The sequence below is a fragment of the Manacus vitellinus genome, unplaced genomic scaffold (assembly GCF_001715985.3).
Source record: "Manacus vitellinus isolate BGI_N305 unplaced genomic scaffold, ASM171598v3 scaffold_25_pilon, whole genome shotgun sequence".
Taxonomy (NCBI): Eukaryota; Metazoa; Chordata; class Aves; order Passeriformes; family Pipridae; genus Manacus; species Manacus vitellinus.
In genome coordinates, this window is record NW_021939882.1 from 5974593 (window position 1) to 5985664 (window position 11072).

Sequence of the window (11072 nt, forward strand, 5' to 3'; positions counted from 1 at the left end):
CACTAACAGCTTGCACAGAAACAGCATAAACCTGGCATTAAACCTGAGCTGCAAGCCAGAAGACATCTCTAAATGCATAACAAAGAATTTAGGGACTAAAACCTTAGGGATTAAAGCACTTGGGAATAAAAATGTAATGTCTGCGAGTTGTTATTTCATCCCAAACGAGTATTTGCTCGCAATTCCCACACTAGGAAGAAAGGAGATTAATTTCCCTGCAAAGCCCTATGGCACATGTTTCCCACGAGGTGCCACAACTGTTAATATATCCTATACATTGTATAGGCTGCTGTAGGGAACCATCCTATGTAAGAAATGCATGCACAAAAAAGGACTCCTGAGGATGAATAGTCTGTTTTGGAGATTACAGAACTCTGGCCAGGAATGAGAGACAGAAGGTTACAAGGAGCTCACTCTCCCTTGCAAAAAGCAATCAACACTCACCTGAATAATGAACTCTGTATTGTAAAGCACAAGGTAATTTACTGATCTCAAGTAATATACTCAAACATTACTGTGACCTCCATGCTAATACAAATGCCAGGTTGAAGAAATACTGCCCATCAGCCTGACACAAAGCTCAAGGAAAGGTGAGAAAATTGCATTTTAAGTCTAACTGAGTTATGTAATGCAATTATACGTACTCAAAAATTCTGATATATCAAAATTCTGATGTAAAAGAAATCTTGGGTTCTAAGCTAAAAAGGTAGACAACTCCAGAACAGCATGTTCAATAACCCAGCTCTACTATTTTTTCTTGCTGCAGAATACAAGTTGATTTAAAAAGCACAAGGTTTTCAAGTCCTGTTCTATACTGAAATTGGAGGCTTCTCCATGACGTGCTGCTTTCAAATGGCAGTAGTGGCATAATTACATTATCGATGTAACTTGCACTCTCTGAGGCCCAATCATGTGAAACAAAGAACCATTTACATAAATCTTTCACTAAATAGCAGGCTCTATTACCCCAGTATTTAAACAGAAATAGACTCAATTTCCTACACAGCACTGTGAAAGAAATAACATTACAAGTCTACAAGTAGATGTAATGGCTGGAAGAGCCGAACAGCCCAGAAACCGAGTATTCAGTCAGGCACAGCCGCCCTGCATGGTCTCATTCCCCAGGAAAGCCAGATCTGAGAGCAGCAGAGGGCAAAGCGAGCTCAGCCTGGCCGGCCCCGCAGCCCTGTGGTCACTGTGCCCCAGCCCCGGGGACAGCAGTCCCATGGAGGTGACACAGGACTCCAGCCCAGACCAGTGTCTTCTTGCTCAGAGTGCAGAACCTGTTACCCTGAGCACCTTTGCTGCCCATCCAGGCCACGGCCAGCCCTGTGTACCCTCCAGCAGCTGCACATGACACTGGCTCCAGTGTCCTCATCTCCAGCACCTTCTGCGGGCCACGGGACAGAGCCAGGACTGCCAACATCTGGAACTGCCCGAAGGGGAGGGGGCTGCGACTGTGCTGCTGCCCCGACGTCATGTCCAAACATCGCTGCTCCCACTGCGAGAACACAACCCACAACGGGCACTCCTGGCCAGGAGAGAGGGCCGGGTGCCGGGACGGGATGGAACTGTCCACCTGCTCCCGCCCCGCAAGTCCCAGGAGCGCGGAGGCAACAGCACTATCCCCTCAGCCTGTGCCACCCGGGAGAGCGCGGCGCTGGCCGGGGCACGGGCTGCGAGCCAGGGAGGCGAGCAGTGACTGCAAGGCAGCGACCAGGGCAGCTCTTGCCGCTGCCGGGGCGGCGGGACGGGCAGGGTCGGTGAGGCTAAGCCTCAGAGTGGCCGGGGCAGGGCCGGCACCCCCGGCCTTCCGCACCCGGTCGCCGCCGGTCCCCGGCACCTCCGGTTCCCCATCACCGCCGCCTCACCGGCCGGGCAGCGGCGCCATCTTTGTGGTCGTCCCGCAGCGCCGCACCCGGGCGGACCCGGCCCGTCGCGCCGAGGAGGACTGAAGACCCGGGGCTGAGGGGGGACCCCCGGGGCTGAGGGGACACCCCCCCGGGGCTGAGGGGACACCCCCCGGGGCTGAGGGGACACCCCCGGGGCTGAGGGGACACCCCCCGGGGCTGAGGGGACACCCCCCGCGGGGCTGGCGCTGCCCCGGTGCCGGGGCGAGCCTGGTCTCGCCCGCTCAATTCCCCGCCGGCCGCAGCCGCATGCCTTGGCCTTCATCCCGCGCGCGGGGCAGCGCCAGCCACGCACACCAATCCCTCGGAATGTCAGATCGCGGGGAACCGGGGACAGGTATACCGGCAAAGCGTGTGCGCGCTTCCTCCTAAAAAAGCGCCCAATGAGCTCCTGGAGGTCAATTTCAATGAGCTCCCGTAATAAATTTCAATGAGCTCCTGCAGTCAGTTTCTGTTTGTATTTCAAGGACTTTCTTCCTCTAACACACTGAATGGACGCAAACAAACCCCAAAGCTGACTTTGCCTGTGTAACCCATCTGCAGCCCCGGATTGTTTTTCCCACCCCGCTGCCGGCCACGAGCGTTCCCTGAAAGTTTCCAAGCCCGTTTCGCAGGCACAGAGCTGCGAGCACAGCACCAGCACACAGAGCACCAGCCCTTCACCCCCCAAACCCCTCGGCACCCCAGCATGGGGATCTCAGCAGTTACGGGGTCACCCCTTGCATCACTCTGACCAGAACCGACCATTCTCCACCTGCAGAAACCCAGCGAGTAAAAATACACCAAGAATTCCTGCGCTCCGGCTTGTCTTCCTACAAACATATCTATTGTTTTCTACAAACAACAACAAGCAGAATTGATCACATTGGTCGTTATTCTGAATCCAGGGAATTAAGACTTTGCATACCTTTGCTGACTGGAAGGTGTGCAGTCATTTGTAGAAGCAGCAGTTCCCAGCCACAGCAGCATTTCTCAGAAGCTGTTGGAGGGGAATCGTGGGCCGCTCAGGTGGCACCATGTTCCACAGCAGAGAGAAATCACTGCAGCTCACACAGGATAATTTGTGTAAAACCAAAATATTTCAAAGCAATGAAGGGCTGGGTTTACACACAAGATCAAATGGAGCCCACGGAAATCAAAACGACAGCCTCAAAGACTTGCAAAAAATAATAACGTTTAAATTCATAAATATTCTGATTCTTTCTTTTTTAACCACAGGGAAATGAGGCAGCGATAATGCAAATTCAGCTAAAGCTTTCCAGATTCCTCCACTTAGTTACTGCTTTGGGAGGATGGTGGTTGTGAATAAATGTAAATTAAAAATCCACTACACAGATTAGTCGCTGTGATAAAGATCGATAAGTACAAAAGCCTTTCACATATAGATGTGCATATTTCAAATACAGATCACTTCATCACACCCGAACTAAATGTTTGGTTCCCAGTTCACGGTCTCACTTTAAAACAACCACTGCACTCAGCTAAAGGCCACCCAAAAAAATACACTGGTGCTTTCCAGTGTTTAAGGGACCTCTGTGCTCCATCCTCATGGATCACAAGTTGCAGCTGATACAAAATGCCACAGTTTAGGCCACACTTGTGATTTCCATGGGCCAGAAGATGTCTTGGCATAAACATGCCCTTGAAGAACCCTGACAGCTTTGGCTCTGGTCTCCTCTGAGAGTTCATCTGGTCACACCTTCCCACCCCGTTCTGCAGCATAACAACATTCCAAGGTTCCACCTGCAGAGTCACAGCAGACACAGCCAGAGCAGGAGTCCTGAAATCAACTTTAACTAAGGCATTTATGAGTAACTATGGCAATTACCTCTTCAATCCTATCACATTCTGGGTTAAAACCATGCAATGCACTTTGCTGCCACGTACAAACAAGGATTATTTTAACCTTCCTGTTGTGCCCCCCCGGGTGTCACTGTCAGCCTCCCTGCTCACCTCCAACTGCCCTTCCCGAGTCCCACCGACCTGTACCACAGGAAACAACTCCATCTGCGTTTCTGCTATGGTTCAAATCCTTCACAGCGAAAAGCACTAACCCTTCTTCTTCTCTCACCTCGAACTGCCAAACACTCAAGAAAAATCAGCTGCCTTCTCCTTTCCAAGTTCGCTCTGAGTTTTCTCCCGCGTGTGTGGGAGCACATCCGTCGGTTCGCCATGGTGTGGCAGCCAACTACACGGTTGGTGAATCCGGCTGCCCGAGCCTGCCAGACACAGCTCGGGAGTTCTGCAGCAGGGCAGGAGAAGAGACTGTTGCCTTTTTGCCCTTGGTTTTGTTTTTCCTTTAAAGAAACCGTTAAATACATCTTTGCACACTCCTGTTCTAAGGCAAAACAGCAAACTGTAGAAGGTTAACAGAAACAAGAGAAATAGATTCAGACTAGGCACCTTTACCTGTATTTGCTGTTCAAAGTTCCAGCACCTCTGAGGATATTTGGGTTTTTCCTTTGTAAAAGAATTTCACATGCAGTTCACATACACTGTGAGGGCACAGTTTAGTATTCAGTACAGGGCATGACACCACTCCAGGGATTCACTTCCATTATTAAGCCATCAAACATTAGGAAAAAATAGGCAGTCAGTTAAACAAAACCACAACACCACATCTAGAAATTCCTATATCTCATCTGTCATTCCCTCATGAGATGGACACTCCACCTGACCCCAGTGAGATCACGTGCAGAAGCCTGGTGACTTCAGCAAGCCCAACAACGTCTTTACAGGCTTTCAGCAAACAGGAAAAACTTGTTATTTCTTGGCAGAACTGCAACACATCATCTACTTCTATCCTGACCCATAAAGCAATACAGTTTTTAAGGATCTGACAATTTTTGACAAAAGGTTATATAGCAGGAGGTGTTCTCCACCTCCCAGTGCCCAGGACAGCAGCAACAGGAGCAAGGCTGCCCAGCACAGGTCCTTGTGGCACTGCCCAGGCTGCCAGCGAGTGCAAGGGGCTCTGCCCACAAGCACTGGGCCACAGCCCTGGTTAGATTTGTGCCTCTTTGAGCTGGGGACAGAACCAGGCTGGAGCAGGGCAGTGCTGGCTGCAAGGGTAGTTTGGCCCAGCTCACATCCTGCACCCTGTGCTGCCTGCCCAGCCAGGACAGACACACAGATGAATGGGCAGGAGCCTCTGACTACAGCAGAAATAAAACCAGTAACATGTGACAAGTAGCCCATTGCCTCAACAGCTACCTCACCATGATGCTGCAGGAAAGTTCAAGCTTCTTTGTCACCTGAAATAAGAGCATTTATTGGGTAAATCAAGTCAGTGCATTACCAAAGCAAAAGGAGTGCACTGGAAGTGGAGGCAGCAAATCCCCCCGCTCTGCTTGGACCGTGTCACTCCCAGCCCAATCCCAGTGCACAGACAGGTCCATGCTCCCCAGGGCACTGGGACCTGCAGGGCTTGAGATGAACAAGGGCAGAGCTCAGCTCCTGGCTGCAGCCATAGCCCTAGTGACGTGTTGGGATGATGGGAACAGTTGACACAGCCCAGAGGAGTGACAGAGGTTGAAAAACATTGTAATTACCAAAGAACAATAAATATTGATTTTATAAATGCATATTTGCATCTGGTTTTACTGTAAACGTTATCAGGCTATAATTTCACCTGGTTGCTTTTTCTTCTCTTAAGCCAGCAAACCCTCCAACAAGCCCAACAAACTGAGATCAAACAGGTCTGATTTGAAGGAAGATATCTGCTTAAAAGCAATTTCTGATTTGGGAGGTCTCACCTGCCCTCAGTAAGACCCCAAGGACAACATTTTTTCATATTGCAAATCCTGATATGATGAATAAAGCCAATCAAATATCTGCTGTAGATCGATGCAATTTGAAAAAAATCAACCCTCAGTACCCACCTCACAGTTTCAGCAGGAGATATATGGAAGTCTAAGAACTAAAACAGCATTATTTCGAATCAGTTCAGTATTGCAGAGAAACTTTGTAACCTACCACAGGAAAATAGAAACTTGGCCATAAATTACCCTGCCTGGGCTTGCAGACTCAGCATGAAGCACGTGTGAGCAGCCTCTAACTCATCAGGGTCTCAGAGGTAATATGGAAGTTAAGGCTGCACTGACATTACTCCTGAATATACAATGTAATAAGTTAATGCTTTGGGGAAAAAAATACCATTTCCCTTTTGCCTCAGCTTCTCACAGCCCCCATGCTTTGTGCACCAGTGGCACCCTGCAAAGTATCCCCATCCTTGCTTCACCTCACTAATTAGAGTTTACCTCCTGCAGATTACAACATGGGATTAATATTAAGCAAGAGCCATCCTGCTCATTCTCAACCTGGTCCTGAGAAGTGCTGAGCAGCATGCAGGGGACTTCTAGTCCAGCCCTTCCTTGTAAGGAGACTAAAAACTTGGTAACTTCTATTCATAGTAATAAATACATGTTTATTTTATTTTTATAGCTCCAGGTTTGGGAAGGGTTTTCGATTACCTCCCATAAATCAGACTCCAAAGGTATCACTGTGTCACTAAAGATCAACAAAACCTCAGGAAATGCCTGTCACCCTGCAGGGCACGGGCAGAGTTAACAGCAACAACAGTGTCACTTGCAGTGTTCGGCAAGTTAAAACCCGGGGGAGGCACTGCTTGTACAGGCAGTGTGCACCTGTATTGGTACCAACTGCACACCCACTCCTGCAGCATCTAATGACAGAGCACCCGGGGTCAGACCTGGCTGTGCCAGGCACCAAGTACCCCAGAGAGGGACAGTGCCAGCACAGGGACTGTTTCAGCTGAGTTCCAGGTGCAGAGGTGTTTACACAGGTGCTTGACCTCCAAATGCTGATCTTTTGCTCTGGGCCAGGGATACATTTGCCTTCCATCTGGCATCAGGGACTCATTCCATCCGGGGTCAGGTTGATTCCAAAGCTGGACAGGCTCACGGGGCAGACTGGAGGGACAATCGGGAGGAGAGGTGCAGTTTCACACTCACAGTGAGATATGTATAACGTGCCATTCCCATCTTTTAAAAACTTGCCATTGCGAGGCTGTTGGGATGTTAAATAATTTCAAGTTTTCCACGAACCCTGGCAGCCCAGTCAGGCAGTACAGATGTGGCAGGGCTCCAGCCCACTCTCGTTGCACGCCGGACACCGCAGAGCCCGGTAGGACTCCCTGAATCTGTTTGCCAGCATTGAGAACTTGCTTCCATGGCACAGTGAGCAGGGAGCAGAGCCTGAGCCTTTACACTGTGAACAACCGTGTTCAGCATCGCCCTCCTGAAGGAGAGAGAGCAGGAAAAAAAGATCTGTTAGTGGGTGTGAGGCACCAAAGTCAGGAATACACTTGAAAGAAGGAAATTCTGTCTTCTGGTCTTTCCCGTCACGGTTGCTCCTGGCACACCACTCTGCCAGTGACAGTCAGTTCTCTACATAAGGACTTCAACAGAAAGGCTCCCATATGTTTGGGGACAATTTGTGGCTACTGATGAAAAATGAGAAGTTAATGTGACTGGGCTTGTAACACAAAACTCCAAATTCATCTTTCTCCTCTACGCAGCTCCACCCGTCCTCCTGTCATTTCTTATCATACCATCTCAGCTCTGCAGCCTCAGGTTTGAGCTGAGCTTCATTTCTTCAGGCGTTTCTTCTCACCCTCTCCCCCTGAATCCCTTATCACTGCCATGCACACCTTGTTTCAAGCTTTCCCTTGTGCCTGCATCTCTCTCCTGGGGTGCCAGGCAGCCTCTTTCAAGTCCCACCTCAAATTTCCTGGGAGAAGAAGGACCTTGGTGACCTGCGCTCAGCAGAGGCTGGACTCCAGTCTGTGAAACTGCATCTGTCCCAAACAACAACATTAAGTGTTGTGGGATCAAATTATGGTCAGACTAATTGGGATTCTGACCAACAAAGACTCCCTCGTGAGAAAGAAAGTGAAAGGCACAACCTTATTTCAGCTGATATTAAAATTTTAGCCTGCAGCAGTCTCAGCCACAGAGCAGCTGTGTTTAGCCTTGTCAGGTTGAAGAAACTCCAGCCTGCCCTTATCCCACTGGGAGAGGTGACGAGGGATGGGCTCCAGCCAAGCTACATAAATGTCAGCCATCTCCAGGGGGAGAATCCAGTGGGAGACATGAGCATCTGGAACCAGCACAGCCATCCCCAGAGCACGGGCTGCAGCACAGCATTGGTCGTTACCTCCCGAGGGCAACAAGGAACAAAGTGATGCTTTCACTCCAAAGTTATCTAGGAGCCAGATACAGAGATGGATGGAGCTTGAGTGGGAATATTCTGTGGTCTGACCAGGACTTAGAGACTCAAAAGCCTCAGGGATAAAAAAGCACTTTCCATTTTCTCTTACCTGCACATACTGGTTGCAGGTGATCTTTTTTTCCACATCTTTTTTATGTCCACCACCAAACCTTTCTTTCCTCTCCCGGTACAGGAAGGTACAGTCATTTATTCCCTCAGTCTGGATGATTCTTCTCATGAGCTCTTTCTGGTCCATCGGTGCACGGATGATTTTCAGGTTATTAGTGTAGATGATGATCTTGCCAAAATCTACAACTGGGGAAGCCTGAAGAAGGAACTTATCAGTGTCTCACCAGTATAAATTCACTCTGCAAACACTGATGGTCCCTGGGTTTCCAGAAGAGCATCCCCTTCACCCACCCAGCTCCCCCACCACCCACAGAGCACCCAGCAGAGCAGTGAAGGGACAGTCCTCATGGGTGAATTTGTATTCTTTTCTAACTATTTTAAAGCTAAACTTGGCATGGTCAAACATTTCCCTGAGAGCAGCATTTTGCTGATCTGGTCCCTCCTTCCCCCTCTCTCTGGATGTCATATGGAGTTACCAGGGCCTATTGTTTTACACACTCTTCATATTTCGCTCTAAGTATCTGTGTCACGGAGTGATGCAAAAGGGATGTTCTCCTAAAAAATGCCCTACCAAGTCACATCAGCTGATACAAGGTGGCTGGTGCTCTCCTGACAATGGGGCACCTGCTTCTCTGTGAGGAGAAACGTGAGGGGGAGGCAGGTGAGCACAAGTCCTCACCAGCTGCAGAAAGTAAGAGTCTCATGTGTGTTACAGGGGCATGGCATCTCTAAACACCAAGTGCATGTTGTTACAACACAAACTGGTACTGGACAGCATGGTCACTCAAGGTATCTGTGGTTGAGGAGACTGGGGAAGGGAGAGGAGCATTACCCAAGAATGCAGAACAAATTAACAGGGTGGATAAGATCACAATACTGCTCTGCCTTTGGGCAGGAGACATTCATCACGGTTTGATGTTTTTGGGTAAACTAGATGTCCAGTGTATCAACTAAACACAGGTCAAATATCAGTCATCTGGGTTTCCCACACACAGCTTTATGAGTACCAAGAATTAACAGACTTTTAATGTGTTCAAATCAAGGCCATAAAAAGTGTTTACACATATCACACATGTTCTGTCTCTTTATTACAACTAAAGAGACACTTCTATATCACTGGTATTAATTACATGTTAAGAAAATAGCAAGTGAAACTAAGCTGGGATTGTCCAAGTAGCCAAAGGGGAATTCTGACTGCTGGAGGATGAGGATGCCGGGCTTGCAGGCTCCTGGTACCCTCATGGTGACACTGGCTTTCCTGGAAGCTGAGGTCACGCAACTTTAATGTTTTAAATATACCTAATTAAGCTAATATCCACCTTACATTTGACTGCTCTAGATGCAGTAAGATTCCTGTGCACAGATATCAGTATTTGTGGAAATGTTATATCTTATTCTACCCAATAGATAGATGCAGATGAGCACCAGAAGAAGATGGAGCACATATGGAGCACAGCTGGCAGACACCATTCCCCACTGACTGCACCGCTGCAGACCCTGCTGATCCTGCCACATGTGGAATACACAGCATACGAAATTCCTGGGATAAAGGCTGGGGATTTACAGTCATTCTTTTCAAGTCCCAGACTGACAAAACTGGGTTTTATCTGGATGAGGTTCCAGTGTGAGACTCCTGGCACTGTGTTACTCTAAATGTGGTTTAGCCTGAGGCTGGTTCCCAAAGAGGGCACAGCCCTGGGCATCACTTACCCTGCAGTGGCTGGCACCGGGCTGGCAGTCACTGAGCAGGGGTGAGGTCGCCGTGAGACTGTGTTCCTGATCCTCTCTGAAGATGCTGATCCTCTGGGCAGTCAGCGCCGTGGGCCAGTAGAACCTGTTCTCCAGCACTTCCCCGGCCCCGCAGAAATGGTCCTCGGGCTCGAAGCTGTGGCGCAGGAACCGCCGCGAGTGCTCCTTGGCCGGGGGCTCCAGCTCCTGCCCGTCCTCATAGACTTGTTTTAACACTCGACCGCTGTAAGCTGAGGATATTTTGAACCTCACCTTGCGGGGCCGTCCTTCGTGCCGGGGGCCGAGTTTCTTCTGGGGCTCATCCATTATCGGGGTTTCAAGCTGCAGGTCCTGGAGGATCAACTCCAAGAGCTACGGATCCAAAAGAAAATGCTCCCAGCTTTCCCCCACCACATGATGTATAATTCAAGGTTTCTAGTAGTTCCTATCATCTTACAGCATAACTGACACCACTGTATTAAATATTGATAGAAATTCACAAAGAGAAAATATCACTGGTAGTGAAGTCAAAGGCAGGTTGGTGAGTAGGGGCCAGGCTGGACACCACAGGATGAAAGGAGTTAACCTAGAAGGAGAGGATTAAATAGGAAACTCTGCCCATGTTCTGAAACCATGGAAATGTTTCTACCATGTGCCATGATAAGAACTACCCCAAATACACCATCCCAACAGCTTTTCACAATTTTCTGACAAGGTGAGAAGTTAAAAAGACAGGTTCACAGAAAAAGCAATCCAGCCTCACAAATTGAAAATGTGAATAATTCCTCTTCCATTCTTGCACTGAAACCCTGAGAGTACAAAGCTCCGTTTCATTTTAATCCAATGTGTTCCTCTACAGGCTGGTGAGATCTAATTAAGATTTTCTCTCTCTTTAGCTTTCAATCCCTATTTGTAATTCTTTCTGCCTTTTAGTGGCTTTTGACCATTCTGGGTTTGCTTTTCATTTTTAGAAGACATTCACCTGCTGAGAGCCCTCTGCTCACCTGCAGAGCCTTGCCTGGCTCAAGGAGCACAGGAGGTGCAGCTATCCCAGGAGGCAAGGCAGGGTTTGTA

At 48.9% G+C, this 11072-nt stretch overlaps 1 protein-coding gene across 1 annotated transcript; it reads right to left on the bottom strand.

The window, feature by feature from the left end:
- Window positions 1–6779: 6779 nt before the first annotated feature.
- GRXCR2 (glutaredoxin and cysteine rich domain containing 2) lies at window positions 6780–10325 on the bottom strand. Its single transcript, XM_029960191.1, has 5 exons — window positions 10007–10325; window positions 9044–9063; window positions 8251–8466; window positions 7001–7169; window positions 6780–6841 (listed from the first exon to the last, which is right to left on the bottom strand). Exons 1-5 carry the CDS (start codon window positions 10323–10325, stop codon window positions 6780–6782), a joined length of 786 nt encoding a protein of 261 aa, XP_029816051.1.
- Window positions 10326–11072: the final 747 nt, after the last annotated feature.

Bases quoted from the DNA above. Each gene is read 5' to 3' on its own strand.
- GRXCR2 (XM_029960191.1), bottom strand. From the start codon at position 10,325: ATGGATGAGCCCCAGAAGAAACTCGGCCCCCGGCACGAAGGACGGCCC. The intron at 9,064-10,006 runs GCCAGCCCGGTG...CCTCAACCACAG, and splicing joins CTCACCCCTGCTCAGTGACT to ATACCTTGAGTGACCATGCT. The intron at 8,467-9,043 runs GTCCAGTACCAG...TTCCTTCTTCAG, and splicing joins ATACCTTGAGTGACCATGCT to GCTTCCCCAGTTGTAGATTT.